This window comes from Sciurus carolinensis, chromosome 7 (assembly GCF_902686445.1).
Source record: "Sciurus carolinensis chromosome 7, mSciCar1.2, whole genome shotgun sequence".
Lineage (NCBI taxonomy): Eukaryota > Metazoa > Chordata > Mammalia > Rodentia > Sciuridae > Sciurus > Sciurus carolinensis.
The window spans coordinates 145965729-145987981 of NC_062219.1; the positions used below are offsets into that span (position 1 = coordinate 145965729).

At 48.8% G+C, this 22253-nt stretch overlaps 1 protein-coding gene across 2 annotated transcripts in view; it reads left to right on the forward strand.

The window, feature by feature from the left end:
- Positions 1-22253, forward strand: part of Jarid2 (jumonji and AT-rich interaction domain containing 2) — a 222721-nt gene that overhangs the window by 114203 nt on the left and 86265 nt on the right. Inside the window, exon 3 of one of the 2 annotated variants that reach the window (XM_047559308.1) lies at positions 21027-21168. The exons of the other annotated variant lie outside the window; for it this stretch is intronic. Within the exon in view, the coding sequence (XP_047415264.1) occupies positions 21027-21168 (142 nt within the window). The remainder of the gene's footprint in view (positions 1-21026; positions 21169-22253) is intronic. 2 annotated transcript variants of the gene reach the window in all.

Sequence of the window (22253 nt, forward strand, 5' to 3'; positions counted from 1 at the left end):
AGAAAGTACAGCTCCAATGCCCCAGAAAGCTGCCCCCGCCCCCGCCAGCCAGTGCCCTTCCTCAAAGCGTGGACTTGTCTTGGGGTGTGTGAACATGGCTGTCCCTCTTGGAGGAGCTTTTCCAGTGACGTGCAGGTTTGCAGCATTTGCACAGAACGCACCACGCAATGGAGAGACTTACACATGCCACAAGGCCAGGTGGTCCCCGTGTCTCTGTCCCCTGCAGCTCCTGAAGCCGCTCACAGGGCATCGAGCGGTGTATCAATCAGACCGCACGGCCAGACGTGGCATTGCAGTGTGGGTCACAGCTGTGGTGGAGGTCGAGAGCGGTGAGCTCCGGCACAATTCGGTCCAGATCCTCCCGCCGCCACCCTCCCTGGTAGCACGTTAGCCAACACCGTTTAGCTTGTGAACCCGGGAATGCTTTGCCTGGGTGTGTTTGAAAATGTTCCGAACCGGGGTCTCAGATTTTGCTTTTCCCCAAGGACACTGTGAAGGGACATCCATCCACAGGCCACACGCCGCGCCTGCTAATGGATGGGTTTCCAGTGGATTTCTGTGAGGGTCCAGGACTGGCATCGTGGTCCTCAGGAGGCCGCAGTGTGATAGGTGCTGATGATTTTCTTGTGGTTGGGTTGAATGCCTGTGTTCGCCAGCTTGGGTCACCAGAACAAATGCTGTAGTGCGGTGGCTTAAGTGATGGGAATTTAATTCTTAGAGTTTGGGTGTCTTTAGATCCAAGCCAAGCAAGCCCGCAGACTCCTGGGGGTGCCCTCTGTGTCCTCCCCTGGTAGGAGGACTGAGCTGTGTGTCTTTCTCTTCCTGCAATCCCAGCAGACGACCCCATCTGTCCGTATGACCTCATTTAACCCTTATCTCTTCTGCTTGGGCCCTTCCTCTGAATACAATCACTAAAGTAGAATTTGTGGGAGAAACAGATGAATTCAGTCCATTCCAGACCAGTGGGGCTCGGAGATGGCAACAGTTTTTATTTCATTTCACGTATAGATTAAATCAATTTCTATGTTTATCTGAGTTGAATTTTCTTTGCGCTCGTGTGATCTTAGAACATTTTCCTCGTGAAACCCTAGCCCTGTTGGCTTTGAGGAATCTAGGTTGGGTGGAATTAAATTTGGACATTACTTACACTTACGAAGTGCCTGTGTTTATGAAGCTGCAGAGATTAGTCAGTCCCTGGGTTCAGGGACTAGAGACACAGTCACATGCAAGAAGAGCTGGCCTAGAAGGCAGGGTAGGCCAGGGTCCCAGGGTTTGTGGGGGCTCGGTGAGTGAGGTGGCCTTGGAAGGAGCTTTCTGTAGTCATTATTTGAGGGCAAGTAGAATTTTGTGGGACCCCTGAGGCTGAGGGAATGGTGTTTGCCACACGGAGGTGCCTCTCACTTGCCTGGGTGCCTGTAGGCCAGGGCTGAGTGAGGGGAGCGTTCCAACAGCGCACTTAGAAAGGGCGAAACCCCCATCGGGTCTCCAGATAGGCCTGAGACCAGGCAGCGGTGACCTGCTTATGAACAGGATTTGCTTATCTGTGTTTGTTCTTGTAAAATGATAATGCAGCGCACCAGAGAAAGGCCTCATGTGTTTTTTAAGTCTGACCCATTTCATGCTTTGAACTCTGGGATGTGCGTATTGATGGGGCTTTAATTACCTTCAGACCTACCACAATGGAGTCGAGCCGTTTTGCTGCGCTTGTGAATTTCCGAGATCCCATTTCCCTCACATTCAGAGGGCCGTTTACTTAGCTTTTGGAAATACCCTGTTATTACTGGAACCACATTAAATGTTTAGAGTCCTATATGGTATATCTTTAAAGCCAGCAGAGTGATTACTAGATAGGCTTTTTGGAAATTACCCTACAGTCCAGAAATCCCTTAATTTACAGTTTCTTTCTTAATCTCACCTGCTGCCAAGTCTCTTCTGTCCCCCTGGCTTCCTTTGTAGTCTTTGGGATGTGCCTGCGAAGTTCCAGATACAGCTTTTTACTACCTTCCTTTCCAGAGATCATAGAACTACACAGCCCCTCTTGAGGGGGTGGCAGGGTGAGCGGGGAGTGGGGCCTGGATTCTAGCCTTAGGCCTGCCTCCAGGGAGAGCCTGCACAGCACAGCCCAGGCGCCCGGGCTCCTTGTCTTCCCACCTTGTCGTTTCTCCTCCCCGGTTCCCTGACCCGCTGCTGGTGCTGTCTCTCTCAAAAGTTGGGTCTGATTGCCAATTCGGCTCTGAAGGGCGCTCAGGATCCTTACTTGGGAATCCCGTGTTATTTCTGGCACTCCTTCCTTTTGATTGGGGCGCTCTCAGGGATCCTCCCTGTGCTGAGTGGCACCTTGCCTCCTGCCACTGCGAACCTGGGGGCTGGGGGTGTAGAGCGCTCCTCAAGCAGGCGTGAGCCCCTGGAAGGTTTGCAGATCCTCTAGGTATGACGGGGGACTGCACCAGTGGAAGCACTCCCGGCCCCTCTTGTTGGCCCTGGGGAGGCCAGTAAGGCAGCGTTGTCCAAACTGCGGGGTCGTTCCCCCGAGGCTTTACCCTGTTTGCACCTTCAGACCTTTTTGCTTCCAGGCCATTTGAAAAGGGCCTTTCCAGTTGGTGCAGTTGGAAAGTGTTCCAGAGTTCTAAAGGGTGAGCTGGAAGGCTCTCAGCTGGCACTTTCTGAATCCCTCTGAGGAAAGTGTTGGCACACTCTCCACTCTGTGCTGGAACCCTCCTTATAAATGGAGAAGCCAGAAGCTAGGAAGCCATGCACAGGGTGAGGCTGCACCCTGGGGGATCTGGAGGGCTTGGGTCCCTATCCGTGCTGCCAGTGGACTGTATAATAAGATGACCGAGTCTGTGTGTCTCCCTCTCCCCAGTGTTTCAAGAGCCCTTTGGTCCACTTCCTGCCACTGAAAATAGACACGTACTGAATGCTGATTATAATATCCCGCCTACTTCCTCAACTAGAAAGCCTCTACCCAGGAAATATGCCCATAGGTTTTATTTTTCTTTCTTAACAATTTTAATAAGCTAAGTGCTTGCTGTGTGCTTTTTTCAACAGGTGTTTCCCCTTCTCATAAGGAAAGTTGACCACCAACAGCCTCCTCTCCTCTTTATCGGGGTCAAGGTGCTGTGATGAGGGCAGCAGTGTGTGGGGACCTGCTGCCCTGTTTGCCACTGTCCCTGAGTCTCACCTGCGTTGCTGTTGGAAAGCGCCATGGGGGTGTGCCGCGGGGCTGAGGTTTCCATCTTCCTGCAGCCATCTCCACCAGGCCTGGAGAAGCGTGGGAGTAGGGAGGGACCCAAGGGAGAGCCAGCAGTTCCTTCACGCCCCACCCCCCAGGACAAGCCAAGGTACCCTCTCTAGCTTTGTCCATGCAGGTTGGCCCACGTTTGGTGCTGCTAGCCCTCCAGGGTCTCCACGTGGAAGAATTCCAAGGGAGTGGGTGAAGATTGCCACCAAGTGGCTGCTCTTGGTAGTGGACAGAGCATACTGAGGCTTTTGCTCAGCCCCCTGCAGAACAGCCAAGCCCTTTCTGTCTAGGGGACTGCCTGATCTGTCTGGGCAGATGGGGGTTCAGAAAGCATCAGAGTGACCACAAACTGTACCTTTCCATGCGAATGGATTCTAGAAAATGAACAGCATGCTTGGTTGAAGCACTCTGAGCCCAGGGCCCCAGAGGGGTGCATATGGCCGCTAGAGGCTCATGGGAGAATGGCGCTCAGCCCCTGCCAGCCTGGAACCACTGTCCTCCCCCACCCCCGGTCCTGCTCTGCTAGTGGACGTTGTGAGATGGTTTGGTCAGCCCTGCAGGGATGGTCCCAGCACATGTGGAAAGAACTAACAAGACTGCTGCTATTTTCCCCATCTCTGTAAATGGGGCATAATTTCTTTGAGTTTTGTTAGGATTAATAAGATGATTTATGTGAAGTCCTTTCTACCTAACACAGTAACAAAGTGTGATTGTTATTGAGGTTCTCGATGTACCTTACCTAATTACTTGCCATAAAAGCTGTAGCTGGGTCATGCAGCAGAGCACTTAGGAATTAAAGTGGGTTTGCTCCATTTCCTAGTTCTGGATGTCAGCACCTGGTAACGGGCTTCGCTCCAGGACGTCACTGAGCTCGGGCCCAGCTGGCAACTGCTCCCTAGCAGGTGGTCCTCAGTGGCGTTGGTGAGAGCTGCCTGGTGGGAGTGCGGTGGTGGTGGGTTTGCCTAGGTGTGTTCCTCCATCTCCCCTCAGTGCTCGATTCTGAGCTGGCTCAGGGCATGTGAAGGGGATGCACCTGTGCTTGGTGGTTTGTGGGGACGAGTGCACAGGCAGGTAGAGGGAGGCAGCCACAGAATATCGGGGATAAAAACCTCAAGTCAGGGCCTATGTATTTTCAGCAGCTATTTAGAAGTGGAAGGGGCTATGTTGTGAAACCATTCACATTGCAATCTGTCAAATCATATTAAACCAGAATTCCTGGAGTCTAGCCATTTCAGGCAATATTGAACACATCAAAAATTTGATGTGTTGGAATGAACACTGACTCAGGATCAGATCTTAATTTTTATTCTGCCAGTAACTGAGCATAGGTTGAATGTCCCTTATCACAGATCCTTTTAAGATAAGAAGCTTTTCAGATTTCTGATGAGTTGGAATTTTGGAATATTTGCACAGACTTTGTTGATTGAACATCATTTAATTGGAATATCAGACATCCAAAGTGCTCCAAAATCTGAAACTGTGAGCTTCTTGTTGGTGCTCAGAAGAGTTTGAATTTTGGAGCAGTTTGGAGTTCAGATTTTTCTATTAGAGATTTCTCAACCATCATCTGTGAGCATATCATCCCTTCATGGACTTCCTGCCTAAGTAACATAAAATACCCGTGACCCTGCAGCCCATTGGGTTTGGTGTTAGCAGTGAGTGGCTCCTGGTATTTGTGGCTCACTCTGTTCCTGTCCCTTTGGGAATCTCTTCTATGCTGTTGGGTCAGGAAACGTTTGGATGTTTTTGTGGAATGTGGATGAATGGGTGGGAGGTCATCCTGGACTAAATGTCCCTTTTTTGGCCCCTGTCCCTTTCCTATGTCCTGTGAAGGGACCAAGGTGGTGAGCACCTAGTTGGGTATGTGTGTTTAACATGTCCTTAATGCCTGTAGCCTGCAGGTGGCAAATGTGAGTCCTGCTTAGCCTGAGTTCTAGTGGCGCTTTGTCCTCAACTATTACATGGCGATTGCTGACTTCTGAGGCCTCATGCCACATTAGGATGGTCTCTAAAGTCATTTACAATAAAAATTACTTTGTAGTAGTGTGCAGTGGCACACACCTGTAATCCCAGCTACTCAGAGGCCAAGGCAGGAGGATTTAAGTTTGAGACCAGGAGGACCCCATCTTAAAAAAAGGGCTGGAGTTCTAGCTCAGTGGTAGAGCACCCCTGGGTTCACTCCCCAGTGCCACCTCCACCCCAGATCACCCAGTAGGTAATCAATTTGCCAATAGCTTTGCTACAGTTTTCAGTTTAGTTGGTGGCTCCATTGGATCCAATCTGTCGTCCTCTTTCTCCTTATCCACAAACCACCCCAGTCACCACCTTGAGCCATCTGCTGCAGTATGGAAGGGATTGGGCAGCACTGTTCTGTTTGCTCCTCCTCTTTCCCTTTCGCTCTGCCCCCCTCCCCCCAACCTCTCACCATGCCCCCCAGATGGAGCCGCCTTCTTTCTGTATGACTTGCCCCTTTGAGTAGGTGACATGGGAAGCAGAGGGACTGCTGCGGCACTGGTCCCTGGGTCTTGAGACCAAATGCATGGTCAGTGCCATAGGTTAAGCTGCCCAGTAGAACTTCCCTGGGAGGATGCAGGTGTGGTGGTCATTAGCTGCCCCCTGAGCCTTTGAGGCCTGGCAGGTAGGATTAAGGGACTGAGTTCTGCATTTCAGTTCATTTGAAATGAAAAGGCTAAGGGTGCATTGGGGCTGCAGCTCTGAAGACGGGGAGCGAGATGCAGCAGTGTTGGTCTTGTTCGTTGCTCTGCTCTTTGTTCTGCTGCTCACATCAGGAGGTCTTGCACTGGGGTGTCCTCATGCGGTGCGTAAGTGTCTATTCTGACAAAGCAGAAGATCCCGGGATGTTGTTCAGGTGCCTTCTGGTGTTTGGACGGTTGTAGAACACTTCATTGACATCACTGAGTGATTCTTTTGTCATTGGATACTACTTCTGTGTTGGTACACCCAGTTTCTTTGTGGGTGTGTGCGGTATCATGATTCATTTTTTTCTTGTGCTATATTAAACAAGCTTAAGCTCTTCTTAATGGGAACCCCCCCCCGCCTCCCCGATTTCTGACGATAAAGATCCCTGCTGTGGAGCATGCTGTAAATGATGCACCATGTTCAGCCCTGGGATTTAGGTGGGTCCTGGTCATCTCTATGATAGGAAGCTTTCGAGGAAAGTGCCAAAAAGAGCAGGAACCAGTGGTTGATGGTGCTTATTGCTGTATGTGGACTTGTGGATGATTTTACTTTCCTAATGAAGGAAAATTTTACCTAAGATTTTAGAAGTATATTTCAGTTAGAGGATCCAAAAGATATTTTGAGGAAGATGCATAAGAACTGTAGATACAGAAGAAATTGACTCCAAAACAAATATCAACTCTAAAATGGTAGTTTTGTAACAATTGTTATTTTACCCTTTGTAAATGGATACATTTTTTTTTTTTTTAACTGTGGATTGAACCCTGGGGTGCTTAACCACTGAGCTACATCCCTAGCCCTTTGAATTAATTTTTTAAAATTTTGGGACGGGGTCTCGCTGAGGTTGGCTTTGAACTTGGCTACCATTCTGCCCCAGCCTCCTGAGTTGCTGGGACTACAACTATGCCCAGTAGGGCTAAATATCTTGAAAACATAATGTAGCATCAAGATTTCTAGTGTTTATTTTACTTAAAAATTTGAACGTTTGATTTGCCTTAGTTTTGAGCGTAGGGAAATCATGGGTTGTGTTTAATTATATGTTGATATCAGCCTGGTTTTAAAACAAAGAAGAACATGTTGGCGAGGGACCTGCTGAATGGCAGGTGCCTTGTGGCCTGGGCCTGCCAGGTAAAGGGCCTCAGGCTGATGCTGGCCCTGATGCTGTCATCCAAGGGCCTCAGTTAGGTCACATAGGCATGGGGCTGAGTTTTAAGGGTTGTGAAACTGAGTGGACCTCAAGGAACGAGACAGGTGGGTAAAGGTTGCCTCCTGTCCTTTTGTGGTGACATTGAGAATTGACCTGCAGGTAGGTCGTGTCAGTGAAAACTGACCAGGAAGAGGAGCAGGAACTTCTAGGCAGACCAAGGGGAGAGAACAGGGTTGCAGAGGGCACAGCATATGCAGAGGACTGAGGACTGAGAGACCAAGTGATGGACAGTGCAGGGCCCAAGCCAGCGGCTTCATGCAGCCTCGCCATGTTCCAAAACCAAAGTATTTCCTGTCAGTCTATCCCTCACTCAGGACACGGACGTGGGAGAATTGGCTGACTATGTCTTTTTAAAAAACGGACAGAGAATTTAAACCAGTAGTCTAGAAAGAGTCAAGAGAATTGTTAAAGCAAGCTATCTTTGCACACAAATCTTTGCTTTCATTTCTTCCTTCATTTTAATTTATAGTCATGAAATTACTGAGTTAAAAATGTATTTGCATCCATTACCAGGTTGTTCAAAATATTTATCAGGGGCTGGGTCTGTAGCCTAGCATGTCTGCAGCCCTGGTTTTGATCCCCAGCACTGCAAAACCGCAAAAACAAAATATTTCATTGGTTCAGAACCACAGTAGCAGTGTATTGAGAGGATCGGTTTTGTTAGAAGTAGAATTTTGAAGAGGATTATCTGCTCTTCAGTTGATCGGAGTCGGTTTTAATGCTGTTCCAGAGAAATTAAGGAAATTTTCCTTAATTCATTATTTTTCAATAGGTAACATGGTCATATTGTTCTGGTTGAATTTTGCTTTATGCTTTTGGGTCACATTTTCAAAATATTCTTAAAATGGTTGATTGTTTTCTTGAATTTGGTGTCATTTTTGTGTTGGAATTTTAAAATCTACAGTCTGAATCGTTTTAAAAAATGTTTAATGCAGTAATTAAAAAGTCTGTACTGAACAAAGTTCTTGAGTCAGTCGCTGCCGTGGCTGTTCGTGAATGCTGCGTGTGACCGGCGTGAAGTGCTCGCAGTGTGGCACGGACGCGGTGCCTGTCCACCACAGCCGGCGCGATCCCCTCGCCTTGTCCTAGTAGACAAGGAAACTCAGGTGGAGAGTTCCGTGTTCTTTTGTTCCCAGTTGGCGAGCAATGTCAGGGTCTTACCAGGCCACCTTGTGGCACTGCGTGTGCTGTGACCACTAAGGATCTTCGTGTGGTTGGTGCTGGGGACTGAGTCCAGGACCTTGAGCTTGCAGGGCAAGCACTGTGCCACCTGGCTGCACTCCCAGCCCTCCACCAGGATTCCCAGTGCAAGGTCCTGGCCAGAGAAGCCAGCTTTGCAGTCGTGATCTTACAAATGCACGTGGTGTGTTGTCCTCTCGGATGGCTTTTCAACGCAGATGTCCTTGTTTAATTGCAGTGCTGTTTTCTTGGCTTTAACAGCCACCTTAGTTTCACGAGCTTGTCACCCCACCCGATCACCCCACTGAATTCTTGTAATTACTGGTATTGTTTTATAATCATACCGTGTGGCCCTGAAGTCGCATTGGCTCTCGGGCCAGCCACATGTATTACACAGTTCAGTGCTGTTGGTGTTTCAGGAATTATCAAGCCCTCTTGGCAGGAGTCCAAGACAGACTGCATGTGTACCTAATTCTACTTGGTATAGTGCCAGTATATTAAGTTTTATTTAAATAAAATTCCAGCCCGTAATATTTATTATTATACTACTGTCATAGCCCACACTTTAATCATGTTTTTGGAAGTCAAATATTAACACAGTGGATCACTTTTCTCTGTTGGCTTTTATCACAACCTAAGTGGTGATAATCAATACTATGTAATTTAGCCCAGATAGCAAAAATATTATAACGCAGTCTTCCAAGATCCTCCCAGATACTGCCCTGGGTGCTCGGATCCCTCCTGTATGATGGTGTGTGATGACCTGGGTATACTTTGACTCATGTCTGGGTTGCTTATTCTATCTAACACAGTGTAAGTGCTAGGTCAGTAGTGGTCATACCCTATTGTTTAGGAAATGACGAGGAAAAGGTCTGCTAAGTACCTGACAGGCTGAGTGGAATTCCCTGGACATGAGAGCCTTTCTGTGAACCCTGACGGCTGCGGTGTGCCATGCTGAGCAGCACACCCCGTCTCTGGAACACAGAACCCAACTACATCCCCAGCCTTTATTTTGTTGTGACAGGGCCCCACCAAGTTGCTGAGACTGGCCTTGAACTTGTCCCTTGCCTCAGCTTCCCAGATTGCTGAGATGACAACTGTGCCGCACTGCAGCCTTGTAGCAGGTCTTTACCTATAGCATTTAGAAATGACAGCGGTGGCATTACTGGCTCGAAAGCAATAGCTGACAACTATGTTGGAAGATAATTTGCCCTTTAACTTAAACATTTGAACGTTTCTGTACCCACGGTTTTCTACTAATTCTGCTAGATGTATATTCAGGAGGGACTAGTGTGTGCTTGAATTGCAACATGGTGTATCATCATTAAAACTAACCGAAAACGTTTAGATGCCCTTGAGCAAGCTTGAAATTGTGGAATAATCAAAATCCATCAATTGTGGGATATTAGAAGTACTCAATTATATTATTAAAATGAATGGCCTAGAGGTCAAAGTGAAGGTTGGATAGCCTGATGGTAACCTGATGTTAAGTTGGAGAAACCCAAGCCCCATCGTGACTTTTTTTGTACATAGTGAATAATTTTCTACAGAGGCATACTTATTTGTGCTACAACATAATTTATGAAATGAGGTTTCAGGGAGTACATAGGTGTTTTGAAGGTAATATTTTAGTTATGGGTTCATGGTCAGTTTTTTGGTACCTAGAATTGAAACCAGGAGAGTTTAACCACCGAGCCACATCCCCAGCCCTTTTTAGTTGTTATTTTGAGACAAGTTCTCACTGAGTTGCTGAGACTGGCCTCTAAGTTGCCATCCTCCTGCCTGAGCCTCTCAAATTGCTGGGATTATAGGTATGCACCAACAGGCCCAGCACAGATTTTTCTTTCTTTTTTTTTTGGGGGGGGGCAGGGTACCAAAAGCACACATTCCCAGTCCCCTTTGTATTTTTTTTTTTTTAAATAAGAGACCAGATCTTGCCAAGTTGCAGAGGCTGACTTTGAACTCGTTGGTCCTTCTGCCTCAGCCTTCTGAGCTGCTGGTATTTCAGGTGTGTGCCACTGTTTCTGGCCAGGTATTCTTTATATTGTTCAATATTGACAGTATTTGGGGAGCCTTTAAGATTTAGGGCTTTTGGGCTGGGGCTATAGATCAGTGGCAACATGTGTGAGGCACTGGGTTCTATCCTCAGCACCACATTAAAAAACAAAATAAGGCATGATGTCCATCTATAACTACAAAAAAAAAAAGATTTAGGACTTCTGTTTGAATATTGGGACTTAAATAATGATAACTTTGTCATGTGAAATTGGAATAAAGAAAAATTCTTCCGATTCCCCCCCTTTCCTCTTTTAAATAGTGAAAGTTTTGTTGCTTTATCCAAACTTAATGTAATTCCCAGTTTTGTTCTGTGTTTTCCAGTGGGAGCTGTTTGTATGCTTCCTCTTTAGTAGGGGACCAGTGTTTTGTAGGAACAGTCTAGATCCTATTGGTGTTCAGAAGTACGTTTTCTAGCTCTTTCCTGCCACAACAGCTGCAGGCAGGCCGGAGTGACACACGGGACAAGGTTGCACATGTTGAGAAAAGACTGGTGATTGTGTTCTCTTTTCACATTTAAACAAACACCTGCTTTCTTTTCTGATGATGTGGAGAGAAGAAGCAGGAAAGGTGCAGATACTCTCCTGGGGTGCCTGGGCACGCTTGGTGGTTGGGAGTGGGAACTGGGGACTCCAGAACCCCCATCCTTAAACTTCTCTTGTGGCCAGCTGTCTGTCTCTGTTTCTGTTTTCTCTGTAGCATGTGAGTTTAGCTACATCAGAATACCTGCATGCACTCTCCTGGCCTAGCCTCTGCTTTGGTAGGAGCCCAGTAAAGGGAAAAGGAAAAAAGTCAAACAGCCATCCCCTAAATGTCCTTTAATTGACTGAGTGTGACTTTTGCTGCAGTGGGACCCATGCCCAAAGCTGTTCCATTTGCCGGAAAGCTGGGCACTGGCGAGGTCTGCCCTATGCAGCCCATACCAGCAAAGATTGGAGAGCAGGCCCCCTTTACCCCAGCCATTATATTCTCTAGGGAACTGTCTTGAGGTTGTGCCCGGGGCCTGTCCCCAGATGCTACAAGGCTCTTGAATGGCCTGTATGCTGAGACAGGACCGAGCTTGCCTGAGCCACAGCTTCCTCATCTGTGAAGTGGGGTGATTGTGCTAGACTAGCTCGAAACCCTTGTTTCTAATTCTGATTTTAGAGTTGTGCATATTAAGCACACTTCACAGAACCCATGACCTATCTTCTGATACTGTTTTGGTTTAAAAAAAAAAAAAATCGGGCCCAGCGATTTAGGAAACTGGCACTCCTTTCGTGGAAGGAGTGCTGGCTGGCTGGCCTTGCCGCTCCCAGCAGAGCTAGCGGCTGCCTTCAGGGTTTTGCCAAGTTTAAGTTAATGTGTATCAAGTAGTGGAACCCAGAAGGGACTCATGAGATGGGCCAACAATGGGGGCACAACAAGCTAAACGATTAGGGGCTTCCCGGTTGCCTTACAGCTCCCGGAAGAGAACTCTCAGTGCCCCGTGGGTCCCCACAGGGCCCAGCTGCCACCTGCCCCTCCAGAGCGGGGCACAAAAGAGAAGCGTGCGGGTGGTGTTGCGGGCGTATTTTGCGCATCCTCATTGCCAGATGAAGTTCAGACGCTTCAAAAGAATTGACTTTTAAAATCAGAAAGGAGACGTGTCCCACTGTATGGGAGGCCAGTTGGATGCCTGCCCTTTTCACCCTCCCAGCAGCTGCCAGGCCACAGAGCCTGTTTTGTGAAAGATCCTGCAGAAACAATGAGGGAAAACAGCTTCTGTTTGATTAGATTAGATCAATTTATGTGCCTCGGGGAGGGGGCTGGGCCCGGCTGGGGGAGGGGTCCTGCCGCCCCTCCTGCCCGCGCTGCCTCCGCCGCTGCGCCTGCGGTCACCATGGGTCTCCAGCTCCGCAGTGGCTGGAATTGCGGGAACGGGGAGGGCGCGGGAGGCGGAGCGAGTGGAGCGAGATTTCTGCAGTCTGCCTGGAGAGCTGCCCAGGTTTCCCAGCCAAAAAAACAAATAAAAATAAATAAAAGGCAAGTGCTGAATGACACAGATTATGATATTAAAAAGGGATGCCATTGAAACTGTGCCCTGGATCCGCGCTCGGATGTGCGCGCGCGCATGCGGGGGTGGGGTGGGTTGTGCAGCGTCTGACAGGACCGGGACGCAAGTGTGGACAATTAAACCGGGACTGTCCTCTCCCAGCTGTCCCCCTCTCCCGTGTGCCAGCCATGCTCCCATTCGGATTTCTCTGCATTGCAGGTTAGGGAAATGGCAGGGCGAAGAAAGCTAGTTGCTCTTTCTCTTTTCCCATTTTAATTTACCAAAATGGGGGAAAAAAAAAGAAGCCAGCCGGGAGACCCCTCCTCTCGGTGTTCGATTCCCTCCCAGGCACATAAATAACCTGCTCTCGGCTGTCTCCCCTCCCCCGCCGCCCGGCCGTCCTATTGCCGCGCAGTCTGCACTGCCTGCCGCTTGCTTATTACGTGCAGGGGAGGATTGTTGACAAGTGCCGGGAGCCTGCCTCACTGCGCTCTTCCTCCCTCCCCCTCCCTCTGTCCTTCTTCCTCTCTGTCTCTCTGCAATGATCCAGCTCTGAGGATGGCTGCTCCACGGGTCTGTCAGGTGCAGTTTTTGGTGGCTTATCTTGAGGAACCTGGGATAGAAGGTCTGTTCCTATAAATAAAATAAAAAACAAATAGCTGGAGATTCGTTTCAGGCTGGTATGGCTTTTGTTGGAGAAATAGGCCTTTGTGGGTTTCCCTGCTGGGGTCCTGATTAAATCCATTTCGGATGGCAAGGTGCTGTGTATGTGTATGCATACACACATATATGTGAGTGGTATGTGAGGTATTGCGATTTGCTTAATATTAACGTTCTTTCAGTGTTGATATCCTCCCTAGGGGCCATGGTGGCTCCTGCAAAGGCACTGTGGAAATTTACAAGAGAATTAATGTCGCTCTTAAAGCATTAAGCTCTGTTGACCATTTTGGCCAAATCTGCAGTTTTAACCAGGCTCGTATGAATGGAGACATTTCTCTGGGGACTGAACGCCATCCAGCTATAGCTGATCCTTTATTTTATTACCAATTTATGTAATCATTTTCCAGCATTTAAAAATAGATGTTTGATTAAAGTTAATGAGTTCATCCTCACCCTGGCTCTGGTTTCCTTTGTAAACAGTATGTTTGGTCTCATGTCCCGTCGTCCTTTCTTTCTCTGCCTCTTGTCTCCTTCCGTTGAGAGATGGAGGAAACTGAGGCACGTAGGTAGCTGCTGAGTCCTCAAGTGATTCTGCTATAGACCTAAATGCTTTCAACTTGTGGGGGGTCTTCATTTTTGTATTTTGTGACTTGTCCATATTTGCGTCACCATGTATAAACACAGGTGGATGTTGGGCAGCACCGATTTTAGTGCCTGGACCCTTCAGATCCATGGCCACATTCCTCTAGCGCTGCTTCTGTGCTGCTTCCATTGTATTTCAGCATTGGGAAGGTTGCTACTCAGGGAGGGAGGCCGGAGGCCTCTCTGCACTTGTTTGCTGTCAGCAGGTTTTGTTTTGTTTGGACTTAGAGCAGATCATTTGATCCTCTGTTAATATATTCACCTAAAAAGTGGGTGGACAGTCATCTATTTATGTGAATGGAGAAATAAGGAATCGGGAAATGCTTTTCCTCCTAGTCCTGCTGCCGGAAAAACCTCACTTAGAACCCGGATGGGTCTTCTGCATGGTGAAGGCAGTCACAGAGACTTTGAGGCAAGGGTGTAACAGTTAATTCATCTGCAAGTCATGGTGTGGATCAGGACCCAAAGTAGGTGGAGTTTTGCCCATGTAGCACCACAGATAAGTATACGAACTGCTAACTTTATGGAGCTTGTTGATTGGAATTAAAACCTGCTTTGCTTACCTTTGGGGAGAGCCTTGCTAACATGGGAGAGGCAGATTCATATGGTACCTTTTCATTTGTGGGATAAATTTCATGATATGAAGCTTTAGAGGTTTAAACACACACACACACACACACACACACACACACACACACACATGTTGTAATTACTTAAAGGCAGAATATCATTAGCTATCTGTGAACATGCTGTGTATGTGGAAACCTCCCTTTGAGGATTGCAAATTCCAGGATATGTAAAATCAAGTCTTGGCCTGTTAGTTTATCTGAACAGGCGGCTTTGAGCACCCTGGTCTCATCTGTCTCTCCAGTGTGCCCTTGTGTTTACCTATACCCACGGACGCTCGAGTCCCCTCTCTGCTGTGATGCCATTGTTCTGCTCATTTTCCGCGCCAGCCAAAATCCAGGACTGCCCTGTCTGCACTTCCCTTCTGATTGTGGAAGGCAGCTTTCCACCCCCGAGGTGGTCAGTCCTGGACCCTCTGTGCTGGGGCACCCTGTTAAGTAGCTGGGAAGACCAGGAATCCACATTTTTGGTGGTTCCTTTCAAGTAGGCTTTTTGACTGACTCATTTGTCAGTGTAAAATTAAAAGGGTGTTGGGATGGTAGGTGGACCTGAGAGTGGGGTCACGGTGATGGCAAGCAGCCCAGTCAGACGTCACGTGGCGGAACATTGTAGGTGTTTGCAATTCAGCCATTGTTGTTCGAGATACTGGCCTTGCTTCGCCCACTGTCATAGTCCTGGTAAAGCATGAAGAATGAGTGGAGGGGGAGGCCCCGAGGGAGCAGGAGCCTTGGCCCAAAGAAGTAGGAGTCACACCCAGATGAGAGCTGAGCTGCTTGGTGTGGCCTGGCCTGGGTCGGAGCCCTCTCCTGGAGACCTCGGCTCCTCCCTACTGGGAGGCATTTTTTGTGCTGCATAGGGCTTATCTGTCAGCTTTGCTGTTTGTTTATAATCACTGTTATCGTTGGTGTTGGAGCCTCTCCATGAGGAGGAAATATTCTCTCCCCTTGGACAATTGATCGGGATGTGGAAATAGGGTGGTGGTGTTCACTCATTCAGGGGATTAGGCAGGATCATGCCCACTTCGGGCGTCTGGGATCTGCTTGCGACTCTCCTACCTGTAGTAGATGCTGGTGGGCTTGTTCTCCTGTGGCTCATGGTGAGGGGATGCTTTGGGGGCCCACTGGTCCCAGCCATCTTGCTTGATTCTGAAAATGGGTTCAGACAGCCTTCCTACCCAGTGGCTCAAGTGTCCGTGGTAATGTTGGTCCCCACGTCAGTCTTTCATCTGATGCCTGTCCCCCAAATAATTGGGCATGCAAGGAGGTTTAGATTTCTAGAGTTCATCTGTAGGGACAAGAGATTATCCATGGTCAGAGGGCTCTTTGGGGATTATTGATGTGAAAACTGACATTTATAGCTACACATTTATATTCCTGGGGTTGGGGGACAAAGGAATAAAAACTTGGGTTCCCCGTGGTTCGTGTCTGTTTGGGGGTGACTTCTGGTGGCATTCTCTTGACTGGATTGGGAAGTCTCCATAGCTGGTTGGAAGTAGACAAAGGGGAGCCCTACTGGGCTCAAGGCTCAAGGGGCTGCTCTCCAGAGAGAACAGCATAATCATCTTCTATAATCTGAGGTATGAAGCCATTTTCATTAGTGCCTCGTTGACCCTGAGTGTGTCATTGACACCCTGCCTCCTGACCGTTATTTTGTTCTCTGACGTGCTGATCTGGGGAGCTGGCAGTGGCAGAGCCTGGGCCGGGCCCGGATCTCATAGCCCCTAGCCCCTAGCCCAGAGCTCTGGGCTCTCTGGGGGCATCTCTGTGACATGCATGTGCACAGTTGGGGTTAATATCCACCTTCTCAGTGACCCTGGGAAGCAGGGCCCTGCATCCGCATGCCTACACTGTCTCAGAGCAGACGATCCGATTTCTCTTTCAGAGTCTGAACGTGGGCTTTATTTTTCTCTAGCAATGGCGGCAAACCATGTGTTCTGATTGCCTCTCGTGGAGGGTCCTACCCTGACCCAGAGGCGGCTTTTATGATTTCCCTTCCCACTCGAAGTGGTGTGTGCACATGCGCACACGTGCACACACACACACACACACACACACACACCCCCCACTGAGAAATTGCTGCTGAAAATGAAAGCTCTCTTTGGATGCTTGTCTGTTTAATATGTAATGTGATACCTTGTCTCACAGTGACAGGGTGACAGACGGCACTGGCTCTGTAACACTGGATCACCTTTTGTGCATGTCTTCTACAACAAAGCCAAATGCGTGGACTCTGCCTGTTATGCTAATAAATGTGGTGTGCTCCAGATGTTTGCGGGGCACTGGAACAGCTTCAAAGCCCTCCCTGTTTCCCCTTCCTCTTTAACCCTCCTTCTCATCATTGTGTTTGTGGAGGAGAGGCATGGGCTTTTCCTTTATTTTGTCTTCTCTCCTGTGTGAAGCTGGTGGGGAGACTGGGGACCCTTCTTTTTTCTGAAACATTATAAAATTATGGGGACTGAATGCTCCGCCCCCTCCCGGCCCCCATAGGCAAACCGTTCCTCTCAATGTCTGTGTTCTGAAATCTAGAGTTCTTGTCAATTGCTTGGAAGTTCCTTTGCAGAAGCCATCTTTGGCCCGAGTTGTGTTTCCGTGTTTCTAACCTGTTTCAGGTCAAGGCTGCTGGGCACACGGCGTCTCCAAACTCCAGCTTGTTGGGCTGCATTTGCTCGCGTAGCCTGGAAACCTTTTGGTGCTAATCTGGGAGACAGGATGAACAACTCCTGGATCCACAGAGTCCTGGGTGTCCAGCTTCTGTCCCTTTTGTTTTCCTGGGGGTTTGTCCATGCACTGTGTAGTGGTGGCCAAGTGAAGTCTGGGCCGTTACATGGGGTTCTTGTCAGCTGATGGTGTCTTGCTGGGGTTGCACGCATGGTCCCCAAGCTGTCTTTACTGCAGCGAGTTGGAATTTTCGGCTCATATTTATGGCTTTTGTGAAAGACAATAGACATGGTTTGATTTAAGTTCAACCTACTGAATATTAATAGAGGAGAACTAATGCTAATGTGAGGAGACTGGATCTCGGACCTCCGACTCCCTGTGTGTAACCTCCTTTCCCTACAGAGGTCTGTGTTGGCCGCAGAAGGGCCTCCGAAAAGTAAGACGGCTTGAATGTGTGAGGGAGAGCATGCTCTCTTCATTATTTCTTGTTGACTAAAAATTTGTAAAGATTGGTGGCAGGGCCTTGCTGGAGAGAGGCCACGGTGCCAGCCAGCTCTCGAGCTATCTCGGGGGCTGTTCTGCCCTGGGGCAGCCCGCTGCAGCCTGCTGACCTGGTTCTCCTAGAGGGGCAGGCTGTGCGATTTGGTTTAAAACATTCCGAATGAAATGAGAGCAGTCAGAAAGGGGAGTGGGCTTCGGGGCGTGGGGTAGCCCTGGTTGGTCTAGCCGTGTAAGCCATCTTGCTAAGAGCACCTGAGAATTTGTTCTGGCACCCTGTCTGTGGAATGGAGTGCACAGATTAACCAAAAAAGCTGATGTCTAGTGGAACGGAGTCAAGCCTGCCCCCTTCATAAAGGCTGGACAGAGCTGTGGTCCTCTCCTTTGCATAGCAGGCAATTAATTCCCTGTGTATGGGCCCCATTTTCTGAATCCGGAGAGTGAATCAGACGCAGACAACAGCCCATGTGTGTCTCTTCTGGTTCAGGTCGTCGTCCATTGTTTGCCCTTGGAAAGGGGGAACGCCTGGCGGGCTCCGAGACCTGGCCTGAGGGCAGGGACAATGGAGCCATTACTTTCTTCCTTTTTAATGCAGCCCAGTCATGCCTGCAGCCCCGAGCGGCTCCCCCCTTCCCCTCGCCTGGCGCTCATAATGAAGCCGGCTGACCTTCCCAGACATTTCTCATGTTCCCTCTCTTCATGGAGTTCTCCTGTGTGCCTAGGGAGTTGATTGGTGTATGGGGGGTGCATTTTAAGTCCTTGACACTGGGATTCTAAGACTCGAGCGTGTTCCTGGCCTGTTTCTGCAACCCATGCTCCCCATCACCTGGTCCTCGGGCTTGGCACACATGGAAGCAGGCCTCTCAGCACGGTGGGTAAAGGAGGAGGGTGCGCCCCGACTGGGCGTGCTGTGGAGGCCCCGAGAGTGCGTGCTGCTGTGGCGCACTCACTGCCAGGGCTCGGCTTCCCGCTTGCCTGCAGGTCGGCCGTGGCCCAGCTCTTTCTTACCGGCATGGATTCCACTCTTCTGCGGTTGTCATGGTGCTCGGGTGTGAACCCTCTCTCTGCCATGGGCCCTCCCGGTGATTCCGATGCAAGCTCAAGTCAGAGGAGCCTCCGCTCTTTTTCTGTGTTCTGAGATGGTTCTTGGGAGAGGGCGAGAGCGAAGTCAGCCCAGCAGGCTGATGTGCTCCTGTCAGTCTCTGTGCACCGGTACCAGGGTGCCCTCTTATGCCCAGAGCCTCCACCCAGCGGCCCCTGGTCCTTCCGTAGGTTCTCATGGTCACAGCAGCCCCCTCCTCATCATCCAGCTTTCCCCTTTCCCACCATGTTCTTGTGTTCAGATGGGCTGCACATCCCGATCTCGCCCTTCTGTCCTGGGACGCTGGCTGCCTGGCTGTGTGGTTCACCAGCCTTCCCCGTCACCCGCTCCGTGCGGGTACATCCGGCCTCTCTTCTTGTGTGTGGCACTCCTGCCCATGTAGCACACCGGCAGCCTGTGTTCTCCTTTCTCTCCTCTGACTAGAATTCAATCTCTCTCCACTGTGTGCCTGGTGCACTGGCAGCACGGAGGGTGTGAACCAAAGGCACCCAAAGGCGGAGTTCAGATCCCCGCCCACCCTCGAGGCCCACCTTCCCTCCCAGATTCTCCTTTATGCACACACAGTCCTGAAAATTCCGAGCCCAGGCAAGAATATGCTTGTATGTAAGATGCACATCTTGCCGTGTGTGTGTGTGTGTGTGTGTGTGTGTGTGTGTGTGGTCGCACATTATGTCCCTGGGTCTGTCTCCAGTCTCTTGTAGTCTGTCTTCCCTGCCTGGTTAGGTGCCTCCAGCCATCTCTGCATTAGTTCTCTAGCATCCTGCTGACCAGTAGAGAGATGATTTTAACCAGTTTTGTAAATTAAACATGGGGGCAAAATTAATTTTAAAGTATTTGACCAAACTGAGTATGTCTGAGATGTTTCCACAATGGATAGAAAATTAATGAAATGCTTCATTCTGTGTTTTCATTAAAGTTAAGCAAAATTTAAACTTTGTTCCCTCAGTCACACTAGCCCTGTCGTGAGTGTCTGGTAGTGACATGAATAGTGGCTGCCTGCCGCGATGCATGCCACAGTCTCACCTCTGAAATGTTGGCCCATGTCTGTCATTGGGTCCTCAGATTTCTGTGCCGTGTGTCTCAGTTTTTGCCTCACAGTACATACCCCTTGCATTTCATACTTACTTGGGAAGTTTGTGTTCATTGCCATCTTGTATGCAGTCCTGCCCTTCACGTCGCATGAGTTTATTTACTACCTTGTGTTAGGTTTCCAGCCTCCTGTTGTTACTCATCTTCTGCATCATCTTCAGGGGATGAGTAGTAACAGAGGGTTGGACCTCTGTTTACACAGGCACTTCCCAGTTATCTTGCACGTCGTCTTCAGGCTATCCCTAGGAAAGCGCCTGTGTAAACACAGGTCCCAGGGCTTTGTCACACTGTGCACCATGTTCTTTCAGAAGGTAGTGCTGTAACTGCACAGTGTGGGGGATTGTGTGACAGCAGTCTCTCTGAAGTGTTTGAATGCAAGAGACTTAAAACAGGGAATGAGAGGTTCATACGTTGGTGGAAGGAAGGGCTGGGGGGGTCCAATCGGGGAGTGACCCAGTCCTTGTGGCTTCATGCTTGGCTGGCAAAGCTGCAGGTTCATTGCTGGGCATTGCTGGTGCCACCCAGCCCCCCATGTCCATCAGGCTGATCTCTGGGCAGTTGCCCTGAGACAATGGTGTAGTAGAAGCTTCTCGTTCATAGAATCTGCACCGTGTCCACAGATGGATAGAAGTCCAGCTGCTGGCAAAACGACTCTTTCATTCAGCTGGTAACTGCTTCTTAAAATAGTTCCACGTGGTTAAAATAGTTCCATGCTCCTGCCTAGGCCCTGCCTGCCTTCTTGTCCGTAGACGCACATCTTTGGGAGTGGAGACTCTCTGTCACGCATGGGGCAATACCTGCTGCCATCCTTGTCATTTGAGAAGATCTCACACAAGACTGAACTAATGGGTGGTTACAGAGAGGAGGTAGCATTAGGGTTTCCAGTTGTATCAGAGGCAGGACTGCACAGTAAGGAGGACTCTGGTTTCCGGAGGCAATTCCAAAAGGATTCCAGTATCTCTGAATATTTTAGCACCTCAAAGTAAATAAATAAACCAACCTAATCTGATAATAATTGATGCTCCTTTCTTCTTTCCCACCTCTAGCCACAAAAGGTATAAACACACATTTTAAAAAGAACCCTGAAGTGTATCTGTTATTCGATTCCAAATTCCTACTCAATTTCTTCCTGTTGAAATCACTTCCCTGTTAGGCCTTTCAGCATTGAGAGGTCTGAAGTAGGGCGACTTTTTTTTTTTTTTTTAACTTCTGACCCTTCAAAAGGAATGTGTACCCGTGAGTCCCCTTCTGCCCCCACGGTGTCTGTCCCCACCAGCCCTGTGCAGGGTGAACTGTGGTAAAGTGCTGCTTCCTGATGCGATGTATCTAAGTGTTTGTCCCTTTTCTCACCGTAGGGCTCCTTGGTAATGACCAGTCTAAGGGATTAGGACCAGCGTCAGAACAGTCAGAGAATGAGAAGGACGATGCATCCCAGGTGTCCTCGACTAGCAACGATGTTAGTTCTTCAGATTTTGAAGAAGGGCCGTCGAGGAAAAGGTTAGTACCCAAGGCGGAAAGTATTGGTACCTTACCTGGACCAGGACCTACCAGCGCAGACTTGCCTGTTTGGGCCACGTGGGAAGAAGCGTGGGCCCCTGACACAGTCTCTCCATTTCCCCAGAGGTCTCAGTATTGTCCAGGAATAAATAAAAATGAATAAATGGGTTCCTGCCTGAGAATCAGCCCAGGAGTCCCCGGCCTTTGTAACCCTGGTCTCATCCGTTCGTTACAGTTGTCTCATCAGTGGAGATGTGGAGTGTCTCAGACAAGGTTTTGGCATCTTCTAGAGAAAGATGTTTCTAAAAACTTGACCATGAAGTGTCCTGTGTTTGAAATACATGTCCTTGTCAGGAAAGTAGAAATGATGGCAGGTGCATTTTTAATACATTGGTGTTTAAACAAGTTGTTAGATGTGGGCGTTTCTTTGAACTCGCCAACAGTTATTTCCTAGTTAGATAGTTAGATAAGGAAGTCAGGTCTGGAAGCTTTATGAGAGTTTGTGGTTTCAAGGTCAGGGGCAGTGGCACTATGTAAGAATGGTTTTAAATGGGTTTTCAAAAACCCCGTTGCTAGTATCAGACCTGTTTCATGTCTTATTATTTCCTTCCCCCGCTATTAGAATTCATATTTCATTTCATTTTCTGTTCTCACACTTGATGTTTTATTGGATTACTATCTTCATGACTCTTCTTTAGCAACTCTCAGTTGGTGAGATTGGGGAAAAGAAGAAAAGTTCCCTTAGTCTGATCTTTGTTGACACATTGTGCTGAGTTAATAGTTGACTTTTGGGAAATGATGTAGATGTGTATGCCTAATGAACAGCTGAGTATAGTGGAAAATTAAGAGGAAAGCAGGTTGGCCATGTGTGTTTGATGGTTTTGGGTCTGGGATTTTAGATGTGGGGCTCGGATTCTTTGCCTCCACCCTGGAGCATCTCTTTGTCCCGTGGTATACTGAGTTAGTATTCCATCTTTCCTCTTGCTCTTCACCACTGTGCCTTAGAAGATTGGCTATTGGTACAGATCTGCTAGTGTGCAGGTTAGTTACTCTTTTCAAAACCATTTAGTTGAGGGTCTCAGCGA